At 44.3% G+C, this 15222-nt stretch overlaps 1 protein-coding gene across 1 annotated transcript in view; it reads left to right on the forward strand.

Annotated features, from left to right (window-relative positions):
• Positions 1-554: 554 nt before the first annotated feature.
• Positions 555-15222, forward strand: part of LOC124619265 (aldehyde dehydrogenase, mitochondrial) — a 143364-nt gene continuing 128696 nt past the window's right edge. The window contains exon 1 of the mRNA XM_047145535.1: positions 555-695. Coding sequence (XP_047001491.1) covers positions 660-695 — 36 coding nt within the window. The 5' untranslated portion in view covers positions 555-659. The remainder of the gene's footprint in view (positions 696-15222) is intronic.

Below are 15222 nucleotides of genomic sequence, written 5' to 3' on the forward strand. Positions count from 1 at the left end.
GCACCCAGTCATGACGAGGCAGAGAAAATCCCTGACCCCGTCGGGAATCGAACCCGGGAGCGGGAAGCGAGAACGCTACCGCACGACCACGAGCTGCGGACTGCTCCAACGAGTCTCAGTATAGGCAGATCCCGGTTGGGTTCCTTTACTGATGACGTTCACTTATCAGTTGTACCTAGACTACGTCGCCCCAGAGTACGCATTGCTCTGGAGGGCTTAGGACGCACCAGGGGTGAGCGAAGGACGTATACCAAGCTGGGCTATTTATAGCCGAGAATGAAAGAAAAATTCAGCGTTCTTGTAAGGGGTGGCTCTGAAAGCGGGAAGAAAAGCTATCAGCAGTGAGTAAGATTGAAAATTTCTTCCGTAAGGACACATTTCGCAACCAAAATATAAAGAAAACCCCACGCCATGCGCTTGTTTAAGGTCGTCGGCGCTCACGTCAGCTGCTTGTATCCGTGCAAGTTGCTTTTCGCAGCGGCCGCCGGCGGCGCTGTCATCGCATCGGGATTCTGTGGAGGGGCAGGCGTAAACAAATTTAGCGTCGGTTCTACCTCGCCCACAGTCGGCCATCGCGAAGCGTCTGCGGCAGCTGCATTATCAAATCAAGAGGCGAAACACCGGCTGTGCGTTCTCTCATTCCAGCAAGCGAACCAGCGATGGCCAACAGGAATCCCAAGATTAAATACACCCAGGTAAATGTTTACGTGCTTATAGCTCTGGCATGTCTGCAGGAGACGATGTAGGAACTTGTAGGACTGTCTTGATGCAAAACACTTGTTCGTATTCACCCAAATCATATTTAGCTACCGTTTTGCCAAAGACCCGATTTTTATTTTTCACGCTTTCACACCTCTCTCTCTCTCTCTCTCTCTCTCTCTGTGTGTGTGTGTGTGTGTGTGTGTGTGTGTGTGTGTGTTTTCTAATCTATATAGATTTTTGTAATTTTTCCACTGATATATATATCGCAATATTAAATTTACTGTATCATTCTGCCTTCGCTTTTCATATTTGTCAAAAACGAGAAACTGCAGAGCTACGAATGTATTGTCTTACTAGTGTTTCGGAAGGAATGAGTGTACCGGAACAAACATTGCTTGTTGGTGACTTTCAACACTGGAACAACAGACTTGTAAACTTGACAGCCGCCCGATGGAGACAGGCCAGAGATTATCAAGAGCGACAAAAATAGACGACTCTGCAAGTATTTTTTAGTCTTTGGTGAACACCAAACAATAAAATTCATAAAATATCTTCATACAGCCTGAAGAAGTGTAAAAATAAATTATTTGTCTCGGTTAGAACGCCGAAGAATACTATACAAGACTACAAAAGCCTGCTGACTATGGTGTGGCTTTCCCGAAACATGGTTTGGGTACAAGAAAAATAAATGCTTTATATTAATGAAGACATACAGATCAGCAAACATGGACAGTAACTTGTAAGCTTTCCCGTCTCACTTATTAAAATATAAACTACTTGACGCCTTCCGTAAATTAATTTTCGTTTCGCTTCTGATGCAGATTTAACAGGACCAACTCGCAGTTTTATATCCTCCTACACAGTTACTATTGTTTTATTTATGATAGCTTCTTCTGTCTAATTATACTTTGCAAATTCATTTTTTCTTTGTCTGAAATTTGTGATGCTTGCATGCACTATAGTGCTCGTGATTGTGACGATATGCCGAAGTGACTGGTCACTGATCTTACCCTGGTTCAGAGGAAGCCAGTTTATTGACATAAAACCTGATTCCAAGTGATTTTAAACATTTTTCCAGACGATGTTTGTTGTTTATTGGTCTGACAGCGCTGGATTTGCTTTTAGAAGGAACGGGGTTCGAAATCCCATATGGAGACTCAGATTTAGGTGCGCAGATGTTTCACTAAACCACTTTGGGCGAATAGCGGAGTGATTTCTCCAATAATCAAATTGGAGATTTCCTTCGTGTGTCCAAATGACCTTATTCTACATCGACACGACTGTTAAGATGCTAAAGCCAAATCTTGATTCGAGTATTTTAATATCTGTCGACATCATGGACGTTAGAGGTAGATCAGAAATCAACCCGCAGGCTGGAGGTATTGAGCTGTCGAAGGAACAGCTGAATGTACCTGAAGTACTGGGTGTGAAAGCTCCAAAAGCGTGGATGAGACTGATCGTAAACTCGAACAGCTATCCACCTCCATCGTTGCCTGAACTTGCCTCTGTTTTGTAGGAAGAATGGTATACTATTCCGTTGCAAACGATACAAGAGCCATATCTGTCCATTACGAGAAGACTGGAAGCTGTTTTGAATGGCAACGGTTTTCCTACACTGAATTGGGCACATATTACAACATAAACAACCTGACGCCTTCCGTAAATTTTCGTTTCGTTTCTGAAGCAGATTTAACAGGACCGACTCGCAGTTTTATATCCTCCTACACAGTTACTGTTGAGTTGTGTTTCTGGTGCTAACCATTTTTTTTTCCGAACCCCTGTATGTTACCCAGTTAGAATTGCTAATGATGCGCTGAAGGAACTACTGTTGGTAAGCGAGCTGTATGTTGTCTAACTTTACCTTCATGATCTTGTCGTGAGATGTATGTGCGAGGGAACGGTATATTGGTTGGCGCTTCAAGGAATGTACGCTGTCTGGTCATTGACACCAAACTTCTCCATGGTGGACAACACCTCTAGTAGCATCTGCCACTGGAGTAGGATGAGAAGATTCTCGTCCAACTCCAGTGGCCGTAACGCTTTCGCGCTTACAAAATGTACCTGTTATGACAAGCACTGTTCCCTGGAACCTCTTCAAAATGAGGACTCGATGGTCATCTGTTCTCGCACTTGATATTAATTGCGCACAATTCTACATTAAATGGACTCCTATTTGGGAAGACTGGGGTTCAGATCCTTATCTGGCGAACAATGTTTTCCTTGGTTTCCCTAAATCTATAACCCTACTCCCTAAGAAAAGTCCAAAATCTGAACATGTGCTCGATGTGTAATAACGATGTCCTACATGGGCTGTTACCCTGCTCTTCCTTTCTTTTTTGGTCGTAAATAGGACCATTCCTATTGCCCTCGAGAGAAGCGTCACAGAACTTGTCAGTCATGACAGCTTGCTTGGATTGTGAAGTTTTCACCTATATCACTAATGGAGATTAACCTGCTCGTCTCCCAGGTCTTCTAGTAATTCCCTGCACTTGTCTTTCATAGCAATCACACTCTTCGTATAGACGTCGCTCCTAACTACACTACTGGCCGTTAAAGTTTCTATACCAAGAAGAAATGCAGATGATAAACGGGTATTCATTGGACAGATATATTATATTAGAACTGACATGTGATTACATTTTCACGCAGTTTGGGTGCATAGATCCCGAGAAATCAATACCCAGAACAACCACCTCTGGCCGTAATAACGGCTTTGATACGCCTGGGCATTGAGTCAAACAGAACTTGGATGGCGTGTACAGGTACAACTGCCCATGCAGCTTCAACACGATACCACAGTCCATCAAGAGTAGTGACTGGTGTATTGTGAGCCAGTTGCTCGGCCACCATTGACCAGACGCTTTCAGTTGGTGAGAGATCTGGAGAATGTGCTGGCCAGGGCAGCAGTCGAACATTTTCTGTATCCTGAAAGGCCCGTACAGGACCTGCAGCAGGCGTTCGTGCATTATCCTGCTGAAATGTAGGGTTTCGTAGGGATCGAATGAAGGGTAGAGCCACGGGTCGTAACTCATCTGAAATGTTACATCCACTGTTCAAAGTGCCGTCAATGCGAACAAGAGGTGACCGAGACGTGTAACCAATGGCAACCCACACCATCACGCCGAGTGATACGCCAGTATGGCGATGACGAATACACGCTTCCAATGTGCGTTCACCGCGATGTCGCCAAACACGGATGCGACCATCATGATGCTGAAAACAGAACCTGGATTCATCCGAAAAAATGACGTTTTGCCATTCGTGCACCCAGGTTCGTCGTTGAGTACACTATCGTGGGCACTCCTGTCTGTGATGCAGCGTCAAGGGTAACCGAAGCTATGGTCTCCGAGCTGATAGTCCGTGCTGCTGCAAACGTCGTCGAACGGTTCGTTCAGATGGTTGTTGTCTTGCAAACGTCCCCATCTGTTGGCTCAGGGATCGAGACGTGGCTGCACGATCCGTTACAGCCATGCGGATAAGATGCCTGTCATCTCGACTGCTAGTGTTATGAGGCCGTTGGGATCCAGCACGGCGTTCCGTATTACCCTCCTGAACCAACCGATTCCATATTCTGCTAACATACATTGGATCTTGACCAACGCGAGCAGCAATGTCGCGATACGGTAAACCTCAATCGCGATAGGCTACAATCCGACCTTTATCAAAGTCGGAAACGTGATGGTACGCATTTCTTCTCCTGACACGAGGCATCACAACAACGTTTCACCAGGCAACGCCGGTCAACCGTTGTTTGTATATGAGAAATCGGTTGGAAGCACCGAGCGAGGTGGCGCAGTGGTTAGCACTCTGGACTCACATTCGGGAGGACGACGGTTCAATCCCGTCTCTAGCCATCCTGATTTAGGTTTTCCGTGATTTCCCTAAATCGTTTCAGGCAAATGCCGGGATGGTTCCTTTGAAAGGGCACGGCCGATTTCCTTCCCAATCCTTCCCTAACCCGAGCTTGCGCTCCGTCTCTAATGACCTCGTTGTCGACGGGACGTTAAACACTAACCACCACCACCACCGGTTGGAAGCTTTCTTCATGTCAACACGTTGTAGGTGTCGCCACCGGCGGCAACCTTCTGTGAATGCTTTGAAAAGCTAATCATTTGCATATCACAGCATCTTCTTCCTGTCGGTTAAATTTCGCGTCTGTCGCACGTCATCTTCGTGGTGTAGCAATTTTAATGGTCAGTAGTGTATATCAGTGCAACTGGCTTACAGTGCCCGCCATATACCAGCTTGCTCCCTCAGTCCAGTAATACAGCATTTTTAAGGTTGTTATAGCTGTAGAAAAACTTTATCGACGGCATCTTCTCAGCGTCCCGCGTGCCACAGTACCTCGATTATTTCGCCTTACAGTGATAAGTCTGCCTCATTGTGAGTTTCCCGGACTGTATTAATAGGGACCTCCCGGCGTGACTGACTGATGGCACGATTTTCAGACTTACTGCAAGGAGACTTGGTTCGTGTCCAGGTTCTGAGGAAGGCATCCAGGCCGGGCGTCGAAGTATTGCACCCAAGAATCGAGTAATCACTTAAACTAGAAACCCGGAGACGTACTGCCAGTTTCTCGATCGTTTAGGGTACACATTGTGGGGTGGCGATTTCTCCCCCTGTGTCGCTTCAAAAAGGGCAATCGATGCCAAAACATAAAGCAGAATGTTTCATGTAAAATAGAATCTTTATGGTCCAACACACTGAAAACACACCGAAATGAAGTTTGAAAATTGTGACAATATGCGAAGGGTTGACTCAGTAATTGTTACTAGTAACTACGTTTATTTTTTAAGATACGGAATCGAAATTTTTAACGGTATACTTACCTTAAACCTCACTCAATAGACCGTGGAAATAGAAATACAGGGTGTTTCAAAAGGCACATTACAACTTTGAAAATTCATATATATTAATTCATATTACCTACAGAGGTGATCGTAGAGTCAATTTGTAGAGAAATACATCAAGTTTTGTCTCTCGTAGTTCGCTATATAGTGCCGAATCGCACCGTAAGGAGCACTACCGGCAGTTGCATTAAAGATGGCACTAGACCCGAGCATGATAGCTGTGTGTTTTGTTTTGTTTTAAAGAATCTGTCAGCGACAACAGTTCAGCGTAATTTCCGTACAGAGTATGCTTAAGATCCTCCTAGTAGGCCTACAGTTTGAGTGAGATAAGTGTTTAGTAGAAACAAGATGCTTGGTAAGATATGGGAAATCATCTGGTTGTTCAAGCTCATCTGACGATGTCGTTGAACGAGACAACTTTTGTCAACAGTCCAACGAAATCGACCTGGCGTGCATCTCCCAAACTGCAAACCCCACATACGACTGTTTGGCATATGTTGAGAAACCGTTTGCATTTGAAACCGTACAGATTGACGATCGTACAAGCAAAATTTACAATAGTGATCGAAGCAGAAGAAATGAGTTAGTTTGTGCTGCGACCGGGACTTGAACCCAGGTCTTCTTGCTTGCTAGGCAGAAATGCTAACCATTACACCCCCGCAGTACGATGGTCAACGTTGCTGCACCAACTATCTAAGCTGCGTGCCCTCCCCAACACAAACTTCAGTTCATTTTTCCCTTACATATTGTCTCTACTGCCAGGGCTGTCCGACATTGACAAGGACCCCAGCATTGGACGTAAGGGAACGTCCATGTACCAATGGTGATCTTATAGATCTTATAATTATAAGACGGATAAAATTGCTCGAAAGAACTTCTGTGCGGATATGTTAAATCGATTACATGAGGATGAACATTTCTTGGACAAAATCATCTTTTCTGAAGAGTCGACTTTTCACTTAGCACACACACCTGTAGGATTTGGGGCAAAGAAAATCCACATCAAACATTGCAACATGTTCGTGATAGCTCTAAACTGAACGTTTTTTGTGCATTGAGCAAGAACAAAATGTACGGCTCCCTCTTTTCCCGTCAGAGAACCGTCAATGGGATAGTGTACCTGGACATGTTGAAACAATGTTTGATACCACAGATCGCTGAGAATGACCAAGAACGAAATGTTTACTTCATGCAAGATGGTGCACCACCCCACTACCTGGCTGTCGTCCTGAATTTTCTCAGTGACCGCTTTCCAGGTCAATGGATTGGCCCTGGAGCACCAATTCATGGCCCCCCACGTTCCCCATACCTGACAGCACTCGATTATTTAAATAATGGGGATTAATCAAGGATATCGTGTTTGTACCTCCTGTGCCAGCTCACTACCTGAATTTAGAGCAAGAATTTACGCCGCTACTGAGCATGTTATACTTGCAATGCTACAGCGAGTTTGGCAAGAAATTGACTTCCGATGGGATGTGTGCAGGAAACCACACACATCTTTAGTGTAAGGTAAAAAAAAACCTTAATGTGTTTCCCTACAAAATAACACTAAACCCAGCTCTATATCTTCTTTCTATAAATTTGTTTGAATTTTTAAAGTTTTAAAGTCTGTTTTCAAAAACCCTGAATAGTAACAACACTTTTCAGTGTTCTACAGAGTTTCAACAAAAATAGACTTTGGATTTGGTAACAGTGGAGATCAAGGATGTTGGAAAAGTGTAGTTCCACTTCCATTACGATGTAAACACCACGTAACGGGAATGGAAATACGCTGGGACACTACGTACTACTCATGTGCATCTACCACCTGGTCAAAAGTATCTAGGCATCTTTTATTGGAGGTTAATGTGGAGTATGTCCACCTGTTCGCCTTTATGATGGCTTGAAATCTGCCAGGGACATTTACATCGAAGTGTCTGAATGTCTCTGGATGAATAAGGCCGCATTCTTCCTCAAAAGTCGTAACGGATACTGGAGTCTGGAGCGACGTCGTCTTTCTGACACTTCCCAGAGGTGTTCCGCTGGGTTGAGGTGGGGACTCTGCGCAGGCCAGTCCATTTCAGGAATGTTATTGTTCAAACTATTGTCTCACAGATGCTACTCTATTTTAGCGTGCGTTGTGCTGATACAATCAATCATCGTCTCCGAACTGTTCCTCTATTGTACGCTGTATACAGTGCTGAGTGTGTTCACATTCTTTCGCATTTAGCGTTTTTCGTAAGCACAATAAGGGGATCACACCCTAACCACGAAAAACGCCCTTGTACCATAACACCACCTCCTTTATACTTCACTCTTAGCACTACACCTGGTGGCAGGCATTCAACAGACTCAGACCCTTCCAGTCGATTACCACGGAGTATAGCGTAGTTTATCACACTAAATCGTTAGTTTCCCTTCGTCCACTGACCAGTGGCGTGGTTCCGTACACCGCCTCAAGTGTCACTTAGCATTCACTACAGTAATGTGTGGGTTGTAAGGAGCTGCTGGACCACTGTACCCCATTACTTTCAATTCCCTATTCCCAGCCATTGTGCTAGCTGAACTGCTGGTATACTCTTCATCATAAGAATAAATCTGATGAAAACAAACACAAAAGCGATAATTGGTCAGAAGCCGTAGCACTCGTACACTGGTGGTGTTACGCTCTTGGAAGTAGGTCATACTTATGTATGACTTTAAGATATTCAAATGTATTAACATCCATCAACGTTTTCCTTAATCACGCTTTAGTTATGTAGTTTTTATTTCAAAATTCGTGTGCAGTCAGGGGCGATTCTAGAAGTCGGTCGGGGGGAGGGGGGTTGGGGGAATGGAATATCGCTTAACAAAAGAAGAGTTGGAGTCCTCTACCAACAAATTGGTAAAATTTGGCGTTGCTTAAAGTAGTGCTATAGGTATGCGTGTTGAAATACAGAGATATGTAAACAGGCAGAATAAGGCGCTGCGGTCGACAATACCTATAGAAGACACGTGCCTAGCGTGGTTAGTAGATCGGGTTCTACTGCTGCAGTGGCGGCTTATCAAGGTATAAGTGAGTTTTAACGTGGTGTTATGGTCGGCGCACGAGCGATGACACACAGCATCTCAGCGGTAACGATAAAATGTCAATTTTCCCGTACGACAATTTTACGAGTGTACCGTGAATATCAGGAATCCGGTAAAACATCAAATCTCCGACATCGCTGCTGCCGGTAAAACATCCTGCAAGAACGTGACCAACGACAACTGAAGAGAATCGTTTAACGTAACAGAAGCGAAACCCTTCAGCAAATTGCTGCAGATTTCAATGCTGGGCCATCGACAAGTGTTAGCGAGCGAACCGTCGTCGATATGGGTTTTCGGAGACGAAGGCCCGCTCGTGTACTCTTGATGACTGCACGACACAAAGCTTTACGTCTCGCCTGGGCCCGTCAGCACCAACTTTGGTCTGTTGATGACTGGAGACATGTTGCCTGGTCGGACGAGTTTTGTTTCAGATTGTATCGAGAGGATGGACGTGTACGGGTATGGACTCTGCATGTCAGCGGGGGTCTGTTGAAGCTTGTGGAGGTTCTGTAATGGCGTGGGGCGTGTGCAGTTGGAGTGATATGAGACCCCTGACACGTCTAGATAAGACTTTGACAGGCGACACGTACGTAAGCATCCTGTCTGATCACCTGCATCCATTTATGTCGACGCTGCGTTCCGACGGACACGGGCAATTCCACCAGGACAATGTGACACCCCACATGTCCAGAATTGCTACAGAGTGGATACAGGAACACTACCGGTGGCCACCAAACTCCCCAGACATGAACATTATTGAGCATATCTGGCATGCCTTGCAACGTGCTGTTCAGAAGAGATGTCCACTCTTTCGTACTCTTACGGATTTATGGACAGCCCTGCAGGATTGACGGTGTCAGCTCCCTCCAGTACTACTTCACACATTAGTCGAGTCCAGGCCACATGGTGTTGCGGCACCTTTGCGAGCTCGCGGGGCCCCTACAAGATATTTGGCAGCTGTACCAGTTTCTTTGGCCCTTGAGTCACTGTCTACGACCACCTGCATAGCATTTCGTCCTTCAGCGGCCTTATTTAATAGCAGAATGACATTTTGGGTCACACCAACGGTAGTGACACTTTGACCGGCTTCGAGGCGTCCAACTGCTTGTTCACGATCGTAAGCACTCGAATGATGTCTCCCAGATGTGTTGCCGTACTGCATGGAATATCGCAGTAATCGGTTCCACAAGTTCCGTCGGACACCGTAATGCGTAACTGTCGAACGTATACAGAGCGTTCGCGCATAGGCTTCGCTGCACTTAACACGTCCCGCCCTCTATATTTCATTTTACTGCCATTTGTCAATTGTTCTGTACCAAGTGTCAGTTGTTCCTTACAAGGGAACGTCCCCATCGCACCCCCCTCAGATTTAGTTATAAGTTGGCACAGTGGATAGGCCTTGAAAAACTGAACACAGGTCAATCGAGAAAACAGGAAGAAGTTGTATGAAACTATGAAAAAAAAGCAAAATATGCAAACTGAGTAGTCCATGTGTAAGATAAACAACATAAAGGCGAACGTGAGCCAAGGAGCGCCGTGGTCCCGTGGTTAGCGTGAGCAGCTGCGGAACGAGAGGTCCTTGGTTCAAGTCTTCCCTCCGATGAAAAGTTTACTTTCTTTATTTTAGCATAGTTGTGATCTGTTCGTTCATTGATTGACGTCTCTGTTGACTGTAATAAGTTTAGTGTCTGTGTTTTGCGACCGCACCGCAAAACCGTCCGACGTGCCTCTCCAATGGGAACCGAAAACATTTGATCACAAGGTCATAGGTCAACCGATTCCTCACAGTAAAACACGTCTAATATATTCTATACGCCACTGGTGACGGCATGTGCGTCACATGACAGGAATATGTTGTCGACCCACTTGGCGAATGGGTAAAAGGATCTTCTACCTTGCCCGATTTAGGTTTTCTTGTGGATGTGATAATCACTCCCAAAAAGTGATGAAAACATAAGAGTTTGTCACGTAAACTGAAAATAAAAAATTAAACTTTTCATCCGAGGGAAGACTTGAACCAAGGATCTGTCGTACCGCAGCTGCTCGCGCTAACCACGGGACCACGGCGCTCCTAAGCTCACACGCTCCTTGATGTTGCCTATATTGTGCATAGACTACTCAGTTTGTATATTTTGCTTATTTTTTCATAGTTCCAAACAACTTCTTCCTGTTTTCTCGATTGATCTGTGTTCAGTTTTTCAAGGCCTATCCACTGTGCCAACTTATAACTAAATCTGAGGGGGGTGCGATGCGGAGATTCCCTTGTTAGCAGTTGGCATTTGTTCCTTAGCAAGCTCTGTAGTATGTCTGTACGTGAACGCTAATCCCAAGAGCTACTGTAGTTGTTTTCATACGGTTTTCACTAACAGATGGACATTCATGAGGAACTTTGTGTGTGTAGTCTATCACCACAACGCTACACAAGTCGTCCCGACGTAGATAGTGATAGAGTGATAGGTGTGAGAATTCTGAGCGGCTCGTTAGTTCCAACTAAATAGAGCTATACCAGTAAACCCCGATTCCTAAAAAAATCGAACTTCCGCGTATAAAACAACTTCAAACGTCTGGTTGCTTTAATATGTTAACTATTTGACTTCAAGCATCTCAGCGAGAAATTTTTTTTGGGAAGGTATGAAATTAAGCTTAAAAATTGTTGTAAGTCGCTAAGTGTTCTCATTATGAAACACTGGGTGAATGCAGTCCTAAGCAATAGCAAGTTTTTTCACGCTTCTTAGTGTTTGCGGCGTCATATTTCCTGAACTGTGGGTCATACAAAGGTATTATTTTGCAGGTACATTCAGTATTATATGTGGAGACTGTCTGAGAACTATGTTGCGAATAAAGTTAATAGCAAAGTAGTAATATCATAGAACGTCATGTCTGATGCTGCAGTTTTACTGCATGAACAGCGAAAATGAACGACAATTTGCGATGATAGCGAAATTTGAATATTACACGTATTCGCCTTGTTTCAGCACGTTTTGAGTTTTAATAATAGCAATGTCGTTGCTACGGATGTAAAGAGAAGTAAAGTATGTGAAAGGAGGTATGTAAAACAAATGCACAGTGTTAAATATGTTGAAATGAGGCACTGTATATGTTGAACAATATCTAGACATGGTATTATAAAGTCTTGTATTGTAGAGATCAGCTCTGCGATTTTATGGCCATTTGTTTACCAGGCAAGTGCTAGGTAAATTTGCAAGTGTGTCAGACTAAACTGACAGACAGTGTATACGTACCGGTGCTATGTTCATGCACAGATAAAATTTATGCATGACAGTCTGATTAATTTCTTTCAATCTATGCAGGTTCTCAAACTGTCGTGTGTATCTATGTATTTCTGCATGAGACAGTTTCCTATAAAGTGTCAGTGTAACGTAATTAATTATAACAGATTTGAAATGTGAATCAGTGCAGCAGAAAACATAAAAAAATATTGTTGGCTTTCACTTCTTATCCCGCTACCGAAAAAAAGTGAATAAAGTGGAGCCTGCGTTGTGATACTATGGTGCAAAAGCGCAATGCCATTGTCTTCGCATCTGCAGTTCCTGGTATTATATTTGTTAGGATGTCTGTGAAACGCGTATATAAAGTTTCGCGGTATTTCTGAAGGTGGCCTATCTGTAGCAGCGAAGTAATAACACTCTTAATGCGGGCTAAAATGCGCCATCCCAAAATCACGTGATGTTGCGGACGGAATTCTCGTTCTGCGCATCTCTGCGGGGCCGTCAGCGGGAAAAGTTTCGAAAAGGTTCGAAATCGTGTGTTAGGTTTGTGTCAAGTCGCTAAGTGCTTTGATTCTCAAATGCTGGATGAATAAAGTCCTTGTATTTGTGCGCCATCAGTTACACTGCACCAAGACACAGTTTCTAGCAGTAATACTCGTCTTATTGTCTTAAACTCTTAACATGAGGTTATACTTCTTAACTGGTAGATTACGTCAGCATTTTCAGTTTTCTAAAATTCGGTTGATAATTATACGAAATATTGAAAATCAAATTTTTGTTGCCCCCTGGAAGCCATTAGATAGGCAGCTGCAACTGGTTCCGGGTTCTAGAACAGTCGCTTGCTAATAAGATACCATGTGGTTATAATTAAACTTTCCATATTTAACGCCTTATAACACGGAAACTAATTACCGTACGAGTCCAAACTTGGTAGCATTAATGTCAAGGGCATGGGGAAGAGAAATAACGCAGAATCAATTCAGCTGAAACAGTTTTAATGAGTTACTACGCTATATCACACCATCAGATACCGGTACCATTACTGATAGAAAACGAGCTCAATATGGCGCCCATCAGTGTCCAGAAGAATCTGAAAGCGCAGAATTGCCTTCTGCACAGCGGAACGAAGCATGCCCGTAGGTATGTTGACTACCTCTCTTGATGTGCTGCGCTTCAGATCAGCACGTGTGTGAATTTTCTCCTGGTAAACCCTGTCCTTCAGGTAGGGCCACAACCAGAAATCACAGGGAGTGAGATCAGGTGATCGTGCCGGCCAATCATCTGGAAACGTCCGCCCCGATAGCTGAGTGGTCAGCGTGACAGATTGTCGTCCTACGGGCCCAGGTTCGATTCCCGGCTGGGTCGGGTATTTTCGCCGCTCAGGGACTGGGTGTCGTGCTGTCTTCATCATCATTTCATCCCCATCCGGCGCGCAGGTCGCCCAATGTGGCGTAGAATGTAATAAGACCTGCACCAAGGCGACCGGACCTGCCTCGAAAGGGGCCTAGCGGCCAATAACGCCAGACGCTCATTTCCATAGTCTCACACAACTGACCATTCCCAGTGCACTTGTGGACGTGTCAACATGAGCTTTGACAAAAGGAGCAGGGCGTTATTGGTGAAGCTCCATTATCAGAAACAACAGTAATGCTGCAGCAGCACTTCGAGAATATCGCCGGCTGAAAGGGTTACGGAAGGGTCCTCTTTCTCCCCCTGCTGTGTGGAGCGTGATGAAAAAGTTCGAATTAACTGGCGAACTGGGCGTCGCTCTGGGAAGAGGCCGAAGACCGTTTGCACCACAGGTGGTTGATGAAATCGCTGTTGCTACGGCAGACAACGCTGCGCCCAATTCCCGATCGTCAGGCAGTGCACTTGTGTCACGACAGTTGAACATCCTTTGGTCCATTATACGGAAGGTGCTTCGAACGATTCTCAAATGGTATCCGTACAATATTCATATCGTACAGCAGCTTGCACGTGTTCACTTCCGTCTCGACTTTCTGCAGGGAGAGGGCTGGCCCTGGACCATCCTATGAACAGACGAAGCTCATTTTTCTCTGGGGGATGAGGTGAACACACAGATTTGTCGAGTGTGGGGATCTTAATCTCCAGGCAGTTCCTCTATGTGGTGAACGTGTCACCGTACGGTGTGGCTTCACGGCTACGTTCACCGTTGGCCCATTCTGTTTTGAACAGGTCGGCATTCAAGGACCAAAGACATGCTGTATGACTGGCCAGCGTTACTGCGATATTCTTTCCCAGTATTTCATACCAGTGTTCGATTTGTGCTTTTACTAGTGGGGGGGATGTCTTAGGGGGTTAGTATAATTATATATGTTACTAGCTTGAACCGTGGTGTTACCCATGGTTAAACAGTTATTTATAAATAGATGTTAATGCCGAAACTCACTATTCACGCGTAAGCACTATCGGAAAAGCCATCCCTTGTTATATCTTTAAAAGTACACTATAGGTAAAGCTTATTTACAAAATCATCTACATACAGATATACGAGGGGAATTCAAAAAGTAAAGGCACATTTGTGAAAAGCTGTACTTATTCTGATGATAGAAAACTGAAACATGTGTTATTTTTCTACATAACCTCCCTGGACTTCAATGCAGTTTTCCCGACGTTTTACGAGTTTTTTTACTTCATAAGGAAATACGTTTATCGGTTGCATCTGTAACCAATTTTGCACCGCAGCAATGAAGTCTTCATCACTTTCAAATCTTCTTCCCTGTAGTACTTCCGTTAAGGGTCCAAACATGCGAAAATCGCTTGGAGCCAGGTCTGGACTGTGGATGTTCCAGCACCTCGAATCTCTACTCCTTTATTGCGTCGGCTGTCCGTTTGGCAGAATGTGGGCGAGTGTTATCTTGCTGCAGGATGACACCTCTTCGCAGTTTTCCACGACGTTTGGATATGATTGCAGGTTTTAGTTTCGTACGCAACACATCACATCCACCATACAATACAGATCTGGCTCTAAAGCCTCGTTTACGCTGGGGCGACGTCTTGCAACATTGTGGCATGCTACGGAAATGTGGCGTGCGTCGTCTTGTCGTTTAATTCTAAGTGTTTTGAAATGCTTACCTACTACATAACGCTTTTTCAAAATTAATAAGCATACATATTAAGGGGCTCCGGAACGCGCTATACTTGCAATGGTAAAATAACGCTTATAAATTACATCTTTCCTCACAAAGTATTTGAGGTAGGAAGTTGAACTTTTTACAGATTATTTATTGGAAAATGGGCTACAACTTAACACAGGGATTTTACAAAATTTTAGTTCAATTATTAAAGATGATTTTTTTTCAATTGTAATGAAAATTCACAATATTTTTTTGCAATTTTTTATTTATATATTCAAAAATATACAGTTT

This window comes from Schistocerca americana, chromosome 1, assembly GCF_021461395.2.
Source record: "Schistocerca americana isolate TAMUIC-IGC-003095 chromosome 1, iqSchAmer2.1, whole genome shotgun sequence".
NCBI lineage: Eukaryota > Metazoa > Arthropoda > Insecta > Orthoptera > Acrididae > Schistocerca > Schistocerca americana.